Raw genomic sequence first — 16,051 nt, forward strand, 5'->3', positions numbered from 1 at the left:
TACACAATACATTTTAAGGTACCAACACAATCCTGGCTACAATAGCATTGCAAATCCAGTTTTTGCTGTTCAGATTCTGGAGGGCAAGATATTTTAAAATATATTTAATTAGGGTCATTATTCCTTTGTAGAGTTGTAGTCTTGCACCTAGTAACTAATTCCTAAAACCCAGCGAAGTCAACAGATTTCTCCCCCCCTCTGCCCCCCGCATCTAAATAGACAGATTGGGTCAATCACGCTCTTGTGGTTTCTGAGCTCAGAGGTTTCCAAACATGTTGGCTGAGAGTAATACAACTAATTAAGGGTTTGTATGGGTAATTTTTTTCTTTGAACATCAGATCTCCATGCCATATAGACTTCTTAGTTTTGACACTTTCAAATGCAATTTACCACTGAAGAAAGTTGCTGTTGAAGGAACACAACTCAACCCCCTCCCAGGTGAAAGGAACTACTTGGGTGATTTTCTTGGATGTGGGCTGTAGATCAGGTGTGGGGAACCTTTTGCCCTCCAGATGTTGCTGAACTACAACTCCCATTATCCCTGGCCATATTACTAGGCCTGATGGGAACTGCAGCTCAGTGACACCCGAAGGGCCACATATTTCCCAAACTTGCCGTGGATTATTGGCTTATTGCAATGTTGGAAGGGGTGACGGCACAGTTCAATATTGCAACCCGTTTATTGGGCTAGCGCAGGATAAAAACTGAAATCAGTTTTCATCCTGTGCTAGCTCAATAAAGCAAACAAATATCTCCCTTAGAATACCTGTCTAAGCATTGCTTGGAATCCCATGTAGCGAAGCTTCAATGTAAGGATCTCTCCAGCTCTGCCAAAGGTGAAACCCTGAAAGAGAAGGTTTCCTGCATAATTGGATGCTGCCGGTTTTGATATTCTTTTTTGTATCTTTATTTTATACCTTATTATGATTTAATAATAATACAACAACAACAACAACATTTGTACCCCGCCCATCTGACTGGGTTGCCCCAGCCACTCTGGGCAGCTTACAGCACATATAAAAACATTATTTTTTTTAATTTGGTTGTGTCCTTTTGGATGTTTTATTGTTTATGACTACTTTTGTTATGTTTGCAATTATGTATTTTTTTATGTCGTGAGCCACCTTGAGCATGGTTTTAACAATGGAAAGGTGGCATACAAATAACATTATGTATGTATGTATGTATGTATGTATGTATGCAAACCAGAGTACAAGCAGCTTAGCTACTTTGCATTCCGTATGAGAAAAATAAGGCATTGGGAGAAAACACTCATCCTGCCAGAGGGATCAACAGGTTTGGTGTTTAGTTCCTTCCCCGCTTCAGTCTGTTCTCCTGTGATCTTGATCTGGGTTCCTGAATGGGCTGCAATGGGGCACTAGGCTGCAAAATTCTCCGAGCATGCCATTCGCCAAAACTACTGGAGCCGTATGGCTCAAGTGGATATGACTTTCTTATAACAGGAAGGAAATCACAACAATGTATAATATGGGCAGAATAATTCAAAATAAGTTGTACTGGCATGACAGCCAAGCACAATGTTTTCCAAAAGCAAAATATCTATTTTCTTTGAGCCACACAAGCATTGCATCAGTCTATGATAATACAGTACTACAAGAATGTTTTTCCAGTACTGAATTTGAGATTCAAGACTCAAACTACTGGCTCTTGCTGGAAATGCCAGAAGTATCCCATGACAAGTGTATGGGCCTTATTCTGTAGTTAGAAGAACTGTTCTGTATTCAGGGTCTAAATAGAATTTACAGCATATATGATGAAGCTCTCAGGCCAATGTATTAAGATCAAGGCTTCTGACATTAATAACTTGTTTTGTTATCCGATATGTTTATGATGTAATCGTGGATATTTTGATGTAAAGCTTATGCTGGGCACACCTAAAACATTGTTGCATTCAAATATTTTGCCTTATTTGCAGTTTTACAATTTCAACAGCAAATCAATATTCTGCACATTTGTCAATTCAAATTTGCTACAGTGATCCTCGTGAATTTGAAAGATGTCTGATATAGTTCTGCACACAAAGGAACTATATAATCCTCTAGAATTAAATACACTATGTTGGTCCTTCTTCAAAAATTAATCTAAATTCTTTGGATTAAAAGTAATGTCACCTCTTCAAAACAAAAACAAACAATAGTTCTGTGAGTTTCTGAATACTTTCAGGATCTGGCCAGAAACAGTAAGAACAAAGCAAATGCAACTTACCTGAAGGAAAAATGTTACCAAGGATATAACCCCAAGGGCTAAGAATAGCAATGAATACATATTGCTCTTTTCTCGCACTATGACTGGATCATTCAGTGTAAAAATCTATGGAACAGTAATCTCAGTGTTAATTTTCTTTCATTAACTTATCTCTAAATACTTCACCTTGCTTACTTGTACTGAAACTCATTCTCTTAAGTATAAAATGTGCAATATAAAAAGTAAAATCATATATATCTCTAAACAGATGAATTACTGTATCAGTTATTAATTAGCTGGTACATATCAATAACCCTAAAAACAATGTTCTGGGTAGACATTGCTCATTTAGATTTTCTTTACATTGTGCTGCAATGTTTCTCCTGAGGCTATATAATTGTGCAAGAGAGACATACATTGAAAAGATGTAACAAAAAAATACATCAATTCTTGCTCCCAGAAGGTGGTTTCCTGTTATTGGCTGCAGCCCAGAGGGCCACTGGAGGAACTGTATATTTGTGGCTTCCAAGTCTGCATTTGCCATTGTTATTAGGCTCTATAATAGTAGTCATGCGCAAAGACTGGCAAGCCACTTTCAAAACATGGGCAGTTAAGAGCAGGTTCCAATGATGATCAAGAAACTGAGTTCATTTTGAGTGAGAAGGCCAATTCGGAGCTTGCCTAAATAAATGAGGAAACATTTGGTCTGAAGGCAGTTTAACACACATATTTTGGGTACACTGACTTGCAGGGGTGGCTGTTAGGGCCAAAAGGCAGTTTGGAAATATTTTTATGAACAGGTTCAAAAAGGTAGGAGCAATCATCTGCTCAGTAATACAGGAGTACAGTGGACGCTCAGGTTGTGAACGTGATCCGTGCAGGAGGCACGTTCGCAACCTGCAGCGTTTGCATGCCTCAGCAGCGCGTCTGCGCATGCGCAGGTTGCGATTCGGCGCTTCTGTGCATGCACAAAGTGCGATTCAGCGCTTCTATGCATGTGCGACCCCCAAAACCCGGAAGTAACCCGTTCTGGTACTTCCAGGTTTCGGCACGTGCGTAACCTGAAAAAACGCAACCTTTAGCGCCTGTAACCCGAGGTATGACTGTATTATGATCATCTCCATGGGGACATTGAAGTGCCTAAGAGCAAGCACTACGTATTGCATTCTGTGAAAGTAATCCCCAAATGAAAATGGGAAAATCTGTCGGGTTTGGTTTCTCTCAGTTTTTAATTCCTCCAATCTTAATTTCAGTTATCCACATTTCCAAATTTGTGGGTGTTGGTTTTTTTAAGTCCTCATGAAAAATCATCAGCATTTTAGTGTGAATTTCCCCTAATAAGCCCACATCTGTATACAATTTTGCCTAATAAACTCATTTCACAGACATGTGCATTTTTAGGCACACCTTCTCCTAGCAAATGCATTTTTGCACACATTACTTGGCTGCAATGTTGCATTCCAAATTTCGGAGATGTGTGAATTTCAAAGGATGGTTGCATCTCAGTCCTTGTGCTGTTTCCAAAACTGCAAATCAGGCAGCTTTCCTTTAAATGTGAGATGAATTGAAATTCACCATCATCCATACCATCAACTAACATTCACCTACATTCTGCTATAGAAGAACTGCCCCTTAATCTTCCCTCTACACAGATTCAAGTTTCTCAATGCAAATTCTCTCCTGAAGGCTCAATTCTGGCCTGAATGTTTTCTACATTTAAATGTAGTTTTGGAATGGATGTCAGAGACAGAACTTACTATATACTCACCCCTATGATTTCAGAGAATATGACTGAAAACGCAGGCTGCAACGCTCCATTGATGATTGCAGAAAACGTTCCCACCAAAAAGTAAGGCCATTCAGACACATTCAACTTCATGATCTTCAGAAATGAAACTGAGGGCAAACTTTCATTCTAGAACACAGGAGAATGATTTATGCAGTGCTCTCTGCCCTTTTCTGGCCTCCATTCATAAACTCTCTATACTTGTTGCTTTTTACAGGAAATATGGTGTTGATCTAGAAAACGCCCATGGTTCTGTTTGCTCCCTGTAGACCTTTGTCTATTTCAATTATCACATTCTCTCCAGGGAATTGGGCAGAGCTAATTCTTGTCACCTATTCTTAACCTGCATATTAGACTTTCTGTACACAAAACCTGTACCACTGGATTATGACCCTTCCCTTAAATGAAGAGAAATCAACTGGTGGACCCAAAGTGGCTCTAGAAAGACTTTGTGATGGGTCTTCACTAAGGAAAGTCTCGAAAAAGGAGAGAGGGAGGTCTTTTAACTGAGAGCCGTTACACATTTTACATTCTTTTTGCTGCTGCATGTGTTTCCTTCAACAAATTTGTAAAGTGTGAACCGCAGACACACATCCTTCAACACCCAGGCTCAGACTTTGGGGATCCCCCCACCAAATCAAGGCTGTCAGGTGTATCCACAACAAGAGCCACTCTTATGAAGGGGAGAAACTACTGGGGATGCAGTAAGGTAGGAGACAAGCCCTGAAAACCAAAGGGGTCATCAGAGCAAGAGCCTGCATAGAGGAACATATAAGAAAAGCAGAAGAAAATAAGATCAGCCAGGAACAGGAAGATGCAGACCTGAAAACAAGTCTTGGCACATGTCTTGGTGTACAAAGGTAAAGGTAAAGGTCCATTAGGTCCGGTTGCGGACGACTCTGGGGTTGCACGCTCATCTCGCTCTATAGGCCGAGGGAGCTGGTGTTTGTCCACAGACAGCTTCCAGGCGGCCAGCATGACTAAGCCGCTTCTGGCAAACCAGAGCAGTGCATGGAAACGCCATTTACCTTCCCGCTGGAGCAGTACCTATTTATCTACTTGCACTTGACGTTTCGAACTGCTAGGTTTATCTACTTGCACTTGACGTGCTTTCGAACTGCTAGGTGGGCAGGAGCTGGGACCGAACAACAGGAGCTCATCCCATTGCAGGGATTCGAACTGCCAACCTTCTGATCGGCAAGCCCTAGGCTCTGTGGTTTAGACCACAGCGCCACCCGCGCTTTGGTGTACAAACAAAGCACAATTAGGACTGTTGCAATTTAAAGCCGAGTCACTTACAGGCTGAACAGTTTGGACCTCAAGGTCTTTGTCCTGCTCTTCTGGCCTTTTCAAGCTCTTGCGGGTCGAACGCCGTCGCACTCCATTTGCAAAGAAGTCTTTTAATGCCTCTTTTGACATGCCTTTTCCGTCAATGAGCTCATTTTCATCTGAATGAACCTCAGTTTCAATTGACTGAAATAAGAGAGCAGAAGTTTTGAAAGAGATTTGGATTTCAAAATGCTGGTGTGAAATGTTTATAGAATTACTGTATTTTCCTGTGTATAAGACTAGGTTTTTCCCCTAAAAATAATATCAAAAATTAGGGGGCATCTTATACACGGATAGTGCCAAGGGTGGACTGCCTATTGGTTGTTGCTGCAGAAATAGGGGGCATCTTGTACATGGGGGTGTCTTATAAACGGAAAAATACGGTATATACATTGAACTGAGAACAATAAAAACTGAATATATTAAACAACTCTGAGGACCCTTAACAGGCTACAGCTCCCAGAATTCTTTGCAGGGAGCCACAACAGTCGCTAGGACTGTGCATATAGGAAAGGAGGTTGCATTGCAGCATCAGTTCCCAAAGGACTTGGTGGACTTGGGCCACAGGGACGAATAGGAACAGAACTCAGTTCAAGAGGACTTATATGCCAACATGACAAAAGGGGAGGAAAAGAAAAGAAATGAACCAGTACCTGCATATTAACAAGTTTGAAATAAACTCCTTTCTTTGCCATGAGCTCATTATGTGTCCCTTGCTCTGTGATGGAGCCATCTTCAAAAGCAGCTATGAGGTCTGCGTTGCGGACTGTAGATAACCGATGAGCGATTACAATAGTTGTGCGACCTTCCCTTGCCTAAAGAGACATATTCAGATTCAGTTAACATTGGCCTATGTTCACAAGTCTTTGCATCACATTTTACAGCTTTCATTAACTTGGCAAAGGAACATAAGAAGCTGTCTTACACAGAGACATTAATCCATCAAGGGCTGCCCAGTCTATACTTGCTGGCAGTAGCCCTCTAAGATGATCTGCCATTGAGCTATGGGCCTTGCTAAAAATTGCAAAGGAAAAAGCAGTCAGAATGCAGCAGGCACACCAACTCAATATTTGTTTGAAGGAGGTCCAGCCCCTACCCCAATATTGAGGGGGTCCGGTGCACCTGCACTGGCCTGTGCAGTGTCGGGAGACATGTGATATCAAGCGATGCACACATGACAACACACGCACCAGCCCCCTCCCTCAATCTTGGAGGGAACCTGGTGCCACTGGTACATAGACGGACTAGCATCTGGAAGCTTTCTACCCCAGTACCGTCTATCCCAGGGAATGCAGCCTTAGAGCCATGCAGGCATTGTCCTAATTCCACACGAGTAGCAAGTAGGGAAAGCAAAGATGGGAAAGTATGTTTCAGAGAGGTCAGTGGCAGAAAGATGCTGAGAGATGAAAGGGGAGCCAGCACCACCCACTTTTGGCACTGACCCCATTCACCAACACTATGCAGTCCTCAAAAGATCACCTCTGTGGGGATGAGACGCTTGGCAGGAAAAAGGCTTCTGCACTGTTTGGTAGTTCCAGGCAGGAGTCATTCCCAGCCCCAGAGGACTGGGGACCTTTTGTATCACCGAGCTTTGATTCTTCAGTTTCTAAGGATCTCTCACACAGTCATCATGGCTTAGTTCTGCCCTCTTCCCAGTTTTTAGCAGAAGAAAGGTACTCTGCATACGCTCAGATGCACCACCTATTGCGTTTAAAACCACTTGCGCCAAACTCTTCCAGTGCACAAAAATATTTTTATCTTTATTTGACCTCAACAGGAACTCAGCAAGAGAGCAACTGATCAGCCCAAGTACAGCCAGAGAGTGGCACACCCAGGAATGGAGCTGAATTTGGATCTTCCACAAAGGTAATTCAGTAATGCACTGCATGACATTGAACTGATTTGACCTGAAGCCTTCTCTGGTTCTGGTCCAGGAAGAGGTGAAAGGATGGTTAGCTGTGCCTAGCCAGCTTTCAAAGTCGTCTTCTTCTTTTTTTTAGTGTACTATTTAGCACACATTACTTTTGTGCTAAAACCTTTTGGCGTCCGGTTATCCTGCTCATTAATCTTTAATTTGAGTTAACATTCCTCACAGCCAGGAACAATCCATAGATACCCCGGGAAGGTAACTAATTAACCAGATATTGCACCATCGCTTCCCATCCCTATCTTACATGCCCACAGTCCACTTTCAACACCAGAAACAAAAGCAGGTACAGAGACTTTTTGGAACTGACTCCTGGGCTTCTCTGCAATTCCCATAGGGATCTGTCAATATTGATTACAACACACCTGCTCTGTTTTGGGATGGTGACCCATCCATCCTTCAAAACAATCAATATTCTCGATTTCACTTTCAAGTGAGGCATGCTTTAATTGCCTCTCCTAAACTGAAATATGCATACAGAAGACAATCAGATCCTTATAAGCAGCTCCCTTTTAAAACAACACTATATCTGTTTTTGAAATGCATTTAAGCGTATTTGCTGGCATCCAAGAGAGTGCCCTGTATAGAGAGGCTGGCGTGAGGAAGACCCCTCCATTCTGTCAATTCCCTCCTCCGACTTCAGTCCCCTGCTGTAACTCATCACAGGCTCTTCATGGAGGTTACCTGACCTTCAGGTAGGGCTGGGCAAAGGCAGATTTTGCTGCCTGGTGTGCAGCAGCAGATGCCCACCCTCCAAATAATCAAAGTGCATGGCATCCAAGGCTGGCACCTGCAGCAGAAAATCCCATGTCCCAAGCAGCTGGCATCCATCTTTCTTAAGAGACAAGGGAGTGTGCCTCCAGGGGTGATGTCAAACGGCTGGAGAATCACAGTGCCTCCTGTGGTGCAGAGACCGGTAACTTGTAACTGCTCCTAGATAGGTTTTGCTGATTAGTAGCACAGAAGTGACCTCTCTGAGGTGCAAGCCTGGGTTGCCCAAATGACAAGGCCCACCCCCTGCCTCAGCCTTGCTGATGTGGTCCAAAGGAAATCAGAGCAATATGTTTGACACCAGCTTGGCTGCAGGAGTTGCCAGAAGGGACTCCACTCTGGATTTGTGCAGTGTTTACTTTTTAGCCTTTTCTTCTCCTGAAGATGTCCCACAAGGCAGTAGGTATGGGTTTACTCCAAAAGCCTTTCTCACCCATGAGTATAGCCACAAGGCAGCAGAGGGTTAGGATCAGAGTTTTCCTTCTCCTAGACGGGCTACTTTCCCAGCCCCATCTGCCCCTCACTTCCCTCTATAGCACATGAAGAAACCGCATGATTGACTGTTGGACCCACTATTGGTCTTGTCCACTCAATCTGTCAGAGCCTTTCTTCGCATGCAGGGGGAGGTCCCTATCTCACCAGGGAGTTGAGACCCATCGGCTACCCTCACTTGGTTCAGCTGGCCAGTCAAAAGCCATTTCCTGGGGTGTGGTCACTGTGGCATGTTGACAGCTTCTGGGAGACACAGGTGAGAGCTGAGTGGTGGGGACCAAAGATGGACAAACTACCCCAGAAGGAGCACGACAACATGTTCTTCACCCCTCCCCTAACACCCCTCCCATACATATATGGTGGTACCTCGGGTTAAGAACTTAATTCGTTCTGGAGGTCCATTCTTAACCTGAAACTGTTCTTAACCTGAGATACCACTTTAGCTAGTGGGGCCTCCCGCTGCCACTGCACCGCTGGTGCGCGATTTCTGTTCTCATCCTGAGGTAAAGTTCTTAACCCGAGGTACTATTTCTGGGTTAGCGGAGTCTGTAACCTGAAGCGTCTGTAACCCGAGGTACCACTGTACTCCCTAACAGTATAAATGCAACAAGTGACTGAAACTTTGCTGCCCTTTCACGTCAGTGGGAGAGAAAGAGTCAGGAAAGGCCCATCATGCAATGAGATCGCTGCTCTCATAATGAAACCTGTTATTCATCTTAAGTTATTTGTAAACCATTCATTTTCTACTATGCAAGGTTTTCACAGGAGAACAGACCTTGTCCAATGCTGCCTGAACCACAGCTTCACTTTCGGTATCCAAAGCTGACGTTGCCTCATCCAGCAACAGGATCTTGGGGTTGCGGACAAGAGCACGGGCAATTGCTATCCTTTGCTTCTGTCCTCCACTTAGCTGGGCTCCTCTTTCTCCAACCATAGTGTGAAATGTCTGCAACACAGGAAAAAAACCAGCAACAGCTCAGAACCAATAAATGATGTTATGGCCTGATATATTATATCAGGGTTAGGGAGTAATTTTTGGCCCACAGATGGCATTTTCTCTTGGCCAGCTCTTGGGGATGAGGACTGCATGCTAATAGTGGGTGGAGCCAATACAAGAGTGGGTGTGGCCAGCATGTCCACTTTGGTCACACCCACTCATGTTTTGGCTCCACTCACCACTGGCAGAGGGCTGGCTAAGAGGAGACATGTGTTTACTCCACACACACATGTCCACACTGACATTGCACACCCCTTCCTGCATGAAGGTCATCTCTACTTAGGAATTCTGAGGCACAGACCATAAGTCATCCTGGAAAATTTAGTCTAAATAACTGAATAAATATACAAGCGTGCTATGTGTGTTTTGCTTGCTGAAAACACACCACGTGTTCAGTGGCTAGAAAAATACTTGCACCAAGCACCAGGCATTTCAAGAAACATTTTTGGGTTGTTTATTTGCCTAAGAAGGTTCATCTATATTTAGAGAAATAATAATAATAATGTGTGTGAAAATAGACCTTATAGCCAACATGCACAGGAAGGTGAAAATAAACTAACTCTCAGTTTACAGGACGCCCTTGAACCACTGCCCTTTCTAACAATTGGACTTAAAAAAATAGATTAAAACATGAGGCCTGTATTTAAACTTCGACAACTGGTTTTAATATTTTAAAAAGCCTTGTTTTAGTGAATCTCTTGCTAGCAGTAGTGGCAGCCCTAACGCACACAGGCCTCATTGGTATTATACATTTAAATCAGTATCATATTGTTTTAAACAGTCATGGCTGCCCCCATAGAATTCTGGGAGCCGTAGCCTGTTGCAGGTGCTGAGAGCTGCTAGGAGTCCTCTATTCCCTACCCACCCACCCCCAAACAACTATTCCCAGTGTGGTCTAACAATAAATTCCTCTTCCTGGGAACACATACTTATTCCACTGTTACCCTCACCCTCCAAGTTTCTTCCCTGTCTTTGTCAATCCCCTTGCACTGATTGTTGCTTTGTGAAGCATTGTGTGCATGGTGCCACATAAATAATAAAGACCTTCAACCTTTAACTTAAAAAAAAAAAATCCCCCAAGATATAGGAAACACTGTTAATACTTCCAGACTCCACATGAGACTTTTAAAAAGCTGCAGCCTTCCCTAACCTGCTGCCCTCTAGATGTTTTGAACTACAAAGCCCATCAGCCCCAACCAGGATGGGCAATGGCAGGGATGATGGGCACCATAGTCCAACAATATATGGAGCACACCGGGTTGGATAACAAGCCTCATATAACTCGTACTATACATCAAAGGAAAATCTATTAAAGATTATATATAGATTGTATTTGACCCCTAGCAAGCTCATCAAGATGTATAAAAAGGATCTAACTTATGCTGGAAGTTCCAAGAGACCGAGGGTACCTTCTTTCACATGTGGTGGAAGTGTAATCAAGCCAAAAAATATTGGGATATGATTTATGGAGAATTCAATAATATTTTTAAGACAACAATCCCAAAAAATCTGGAAGCTTTCTTTTTAGGAATAACAAATGTTGACATCCCTAAGAAGGTACTCAACCTCTTTCTCTATGCAACTACAGCTGCAAGAACCATCTACGTGCAAAAATAGAAAGAACAAGAAATTCCAACAAAAAAGGATTGGTTAAATAAACTAATAGAATATGTAGAATTGGCCAGCATGACAACTAAAATCAGCAAGTAAGACGAGACTTGGCTGAGGGAGGAGTGGAAACTATTCGCAGATTATTTAAAAAATGATATAATTGTCAGATACCTTAAATCTACAAGCAAGATTTGGTGTGTGAGAAGCAGTAATTAACAACTGGGCTAGAGATTAGAGTGAAAATGGATAGTTAAAAAGAAGGCGCAGCACAACAGGGAACAAAAGGGAAGCCATGGAGGGGTGGGATGGGAAGCTTAGAAGTACTGGGTTGATAAACGTATTCACAACTGTATATACAGTGGTACCTCGCAAGACGAATGCCTCGTAAGACGAAAAACTCGCAAGACGAAAGAGTTTTTCGTTTTTTGAGTTGCTTCGCAAGACGAATTTCCCTATGGGCTTGCTTAGCAAGACGAAAACGTCTTGCGAGTTTGTTTCCTTTTTCTTAAAACTGTTAATACCCAGGGAATCCATGCTTCTCAAGACGAAAAATTCGCAAGACGAAAAAACTCGCAGAACGAATTAATTTCGTCTTGCGAGGTACCACTGTATTGAAATTATGGGAAAGTTATAAATAACATTTTTAAAAAACCAAGCCTCATATAACCAACATGCTTAAATCTAATTGATGCATGAAGGGGTTAACATCATAGAGTAAGCTTTCCTGCCAGGCTTAGCTAGGCACACCCCCTCACCTTGGGAGGAGGGAGCAATCAAGCCTATTGTTCCTCTTCTGTCTACTTGAGTGGCTCAGCATGATGTGGTCTAAGCTCAGACCACATGGCTTTTATAAGCCATTCTTGAGTTCCTGTACCAACAATTCATGAACTTCCACCACTGTAACGAAGCCAAGTTTTGCTGTCTGTGTTTTCTGACTGGTGTATGGAAAACACATGAACATGACCTTTGGAGAGTTTGTAAGTAACCCATTTTAAACTTATCAGACACGGGGTCTTTTCTATGCTAAGGGAAGAGGGATGTTTTGGAACTCACAAGGGCATATTTTAAAGCTCTTACAGCATATATTTCCATGCTTTCCTTTGCTATATAACTTGTGATTTTAAATTGAACCTGGGGTTCTCTCACCAAAGACTACTTGCCCCAAAACTTGGATATTGACACCCAGCGAATTCTCCTTGCCACTAACACAGGTTAGAGAAGGCAGCCTTCAGGCAATATTTTATTCTGCTTGGTTTATTTCAGCTTTTAAAAAACTACACAAGGCATTGAAATAAGATAAGCAGAGGAGGGTATCCTAATTTCTCACATTGGGCAGTTTCATGATGAAGTCATAAGCATTGGCTTCCTTGACAGCTTTTTCAATCTCTTCCATGGTGACGTCTTCATGGCCGTATCGAATGTTTTCTGCAATCGTGGTTTGAAATAACACAGGCTCCTGGTTCACCACACCTATAATCTCCCTCAGGTACCTTAAGTTCAGGGTCTTGATATCCTGATCATCAATGGTAATCTAAAACGAAGCACACACAAATCGCACAAGAGAGTTCCACTCAGAACTCAGAATAAATATTGGCAAATTGTCATAAAAAGAATGTGTGAAGAAAAAGGAAAAATATTATCATGGGTATAGTACATAGTTTGAAAAGGGGAGTGGAAGAAAGGGGCATATCTACTCAGGAAAGTAGGGGAGAGGGTGTTGGATAGGGACAGGATCAGACAACAGCCTATTACTAGTGGTAGTTAGCTGCAAGGTTTTCGTGGAAGAGGGATAGACAAATTTGAGATAAGCCTGACAAAGCGAAGAAAAAGAGGAAATAGACCGTCTCCCTAGTCAAGGAGGACGGCACAAGCATTTAACAGGGGTGGCTAAATTTCTTTCTTTAGGCACCCTGTGAGCATCATGGTTGCGTGGGGATTTGAACCCTGGTCTCCCAGCTCCTGGGACGCGGGTGGCGCTGTGGGTTAAACCACAGAGCCTAGAACTTGCCGATCAGAAGGTTGGTGGTTCGAATCCCCGCGATGGGGTGAGCTCCCGTTGCTCGGTCCCTGCTCCTGCCAACCTAGCAGTTCGAAAGCACATCAAAGTGCAAGTAGATAAAAAGGTACCGCTCTGGCGAGAAGGTAAACGGCATTTCCGTGCGCTGCTCTGGTTCGCCAGAAGTGGCTTAGTCATGCTGGCCACATGACCCAGAAGCTGTACGCCGGCTCCCTTGGCCAATAAAGCGAGATGAGCGCCGCAACCCCACAGTCGGTCACGACTGGACCTAATGGTCAGGGGTCCCTTTACCTTTACCTCTCAGCTCCTAGCCTCTTGCCACCACACCACACTGCTACAGTTTGAGGGCTGCATTCAGCCTTGGCCAACCCTTTAGTGGTTGTGTGCTACTGGTCTCACATGCACACACAGCCCCTGACACACACACCTCCGCAGCTCATCTATGCAGATCAGCTGAGGAAGGGGAGAATTATTGCCTCCTCCCTGCTTATCAAATTATCAATGTAATGACTAGCGAAGGAGTAAATTGCCTCTTTGTTAAGGCACTGGAGTATGCCCATCCCAGCACTGTATCTATTTGTTTTCCTTCTTTGTTGTCATATAAGTAAGTGAAGGGGTTTTTTTGGGGGGGGTGTTGGAGGGGATAGATCTGCCCCTGAACTGGGAGTTAGCCACACCTGATGTAAAGAAACACAGTTTGGGTTCGTTTAGGCTGGATTTGGGGAAGGAGATGTCAGGAAAAGTTGTAAACAATGGAGGGGAGGTGGGCAGAGGTCCAGGAGGAAGAAGAGCTGTTACCACTTGAGACCTGAGAGACTCTCACAAACTCGCTTTGCAACTGATTCTGAACCCCACCTTCTCTGTTGCAGCACACATGCTGCCCCATATTTAAAGCACATGACTCTCTCGCCAAAGAATCCAGGGAACTGTACATTCCTTGGGGAAGCCATGCATTTTAGATGCATGGTGCGGATGTGGAACTTCATCCCTAGAGTGTTCTGTCCTGCTCCTTCCTGTTGAACTCCCAAGACCTTGTTATATTTCCTGGTTTTCATTCTGTACAGCCCAGAGTTCTGCCTCCCAATTTTTATGCTGAATTGTTTTATCCTGCCTCTTGGTTTTATTGTTTGAAATAGGTTTCGGCTCCATTTCAACTGTTTTTACTGCATTTTATGTGTTTTACTAATTCTTTCATAACTAGCTTTGAGTTTATATTATAAAGAAAAGCAAGTGTAAGAATTTCATCTGAAGAATATTAACAGCAAGACTGACACTATTTACCCTGAATACTTCAGGGCAGATATAGGATATCAGACTTTTACACCCAGGTCAAATAAAATATCCATAATCTGACATTTGATATTGACAGTGCTCATGGGGGGGGGGGGAAGAAACATTTTATGGGCATTTGGATCCAGTATCTTACCATGCCTTCAATAGGATCATAAAACCTCTGGATCAGCTGAACAGTCGTACTTTTCCCACAACCGCTACTGCCTACCAAGGCCACTGTCTGTCCACTGTTAACTTTCAGATTCAAGCCTTTTAACACCTGGATGAGAGGGGGGGGAACACAGTGAGAGCTGCTATAATTTTATTTTATTTTATTTGCAAGGGTTGTGCAGTATCCAGGTCCTTGGAATGCACAGTCATGATGCAAGCTCAGAGAAAAGTGAGCGACAGTGGAGCACATTCGTAAGTACAAATCAGACACAGCAAGTTTGCCTGACACAAACACCTGTAATTGGAGGCAGTGATGCTTCTCAATACCAATTGCTAGGTGCTCACTGGAAGGACAGATCGTGAAACTGAGGCTCCAATACTTTGGCCACCTCATGAGAAGAGAAGACTCCCTGGAAAAGACCCTGATGTTGGGAAAGATGGAGGGCACAAGGAGAAGGGGGCGACAGAGGATGAGATGGTTGGACAGTGTTCTCGAAGCTACAAACATGAGCCTGACCAAACTGCGGGAGGCAGTGGAAGGCAGGAGTGCCTGGCGTGCTCTGGTCCATGGGGTCACGGAGAGTCGGACACGACTAAACAACAACAACAAGGAACCACAGGAGGGGAGAATGCTCTTGTGCTTGAATCCTGCTTGCTGGCTTCCCGCAAGCACCTGGTTGGCCAGTGTGAGAATAGGATGAAGAGTTAGATGGGCCATTGGCCTGACCCAGCAGGCTCTTCTTATGTTAATTGCCTTGAAACAGATTTTATCACAGCAAGTCTGATTGGGCCATATATGGAGGTATGTGTGTTTTTGTCTGTGTTTGTCTAGCTTTAAAGGACAAAAGCCAGGAAATGTCAAAACCAGCATTCACTACTGAGCTTCAAAAACTCAAAAAATTAGATGACAGCTCAAAAAAATTAGATAACAGTTTACAGCACAAAAGAACCCAGTGTTTATACCATTATGTCTTTATGGGTGGGGGTTGTTGGTGTTTATTGCTGTTTTAATTCTACTGTGTTTTTATATGCTGCCCCTGGAAGAATATATATAACTGACACTGGAAGAATCTGGGGAAGGGCAGGTAAGAAATAATAATGAAAATGAACAGCAAATACATTTGCAAAAATACTGATAAGAGGATGCCTCACAAACAAAAAGGATTTTCATGCAGATTGTACCCAAGACGTCCAACATTTGTATCGGTGTGAAGAATCTGCTTTCAGTACGGGGGTCAGTGGGACTCAGTTATTGTTCAGCTCCAATAGGGTTTTCAGCCCTGCTTTAGGCAAAAGGTTCTTATTGAAGGTGGTTGGACTAGATGACCCTTGGGTCCCTTCCAACTCTACAATTCTATGAGTCTATGTCTACAAAAGCACTTAGAACAGTTGAGCTTTATTATGCATTTTAAACACCATTCGGACTATGTGTTGATTTTTCTCTTAACACTTGCAAACATAATGTTAAATTTT

General features: G+C 43.2%; 1 protein-coding gene across 4 annotated transcripts in view; it reads right to left on the bottom strand.

Moving 5' to 3' along the window:
- The window catches only part of ABCB1 (ATP binding cassette subfamily B member 1), a 56,201-nt gene that overhangs the window by 11,710 nt on the left and 28,440 nt on the right, over positions 1-16,051 (bottom strand). For all 4 annotated transcript variants that reach the window (XM_053409524.1, XM_053409525.1, XM_053409522.1 and 1 more), the window contains exons 12-19: positions 14,562-14,687; positions 12,446-12,649; positions 9,286-9,456; positions 5,974-6,135; positions 5,291-5,464; positions 3,974-4,120; positions 2,227-2,331; positions 767-844 (exon numbers count right to left, since the gene is read on the bottom strand). In XM_053409524.1, coding sequence (XP_053265499.1) covers positions 767-844; positions 2,227-2,331; positions 3,974-4,120; positions 5,291-5,464; positions 5,974-6,135; positions 9,286-9,456; positions 12,446-12,649; positions 14,562-14,687 — 1,167 coding nt within the window. The remainder of the gene's footprint in view (positions 1-766; positions 845-2,226; positions 2,332-3,973; positions 4,121-5,290; positions 5,465-5,973; positions 6,136-9,285; positions 9,457-12,445; positions 12,650-14,561; positions 14,688-16,051) is intronic.

Source organism: Podarcis raffonei, chromosome 12, assembly GCF_027172205.1.
Source record: "Podarcis raffonei isolate rPodRaf1 chromosome 12, rPodRaf1.pri, whole genome shotgun sequence".
Classification (NCBI taxonomy): Eukaryota; Metazoa; Chordata; class Lepidosauria; order Squamata; family Lacertidae; genus Podarcis; species Podarcis raffonei.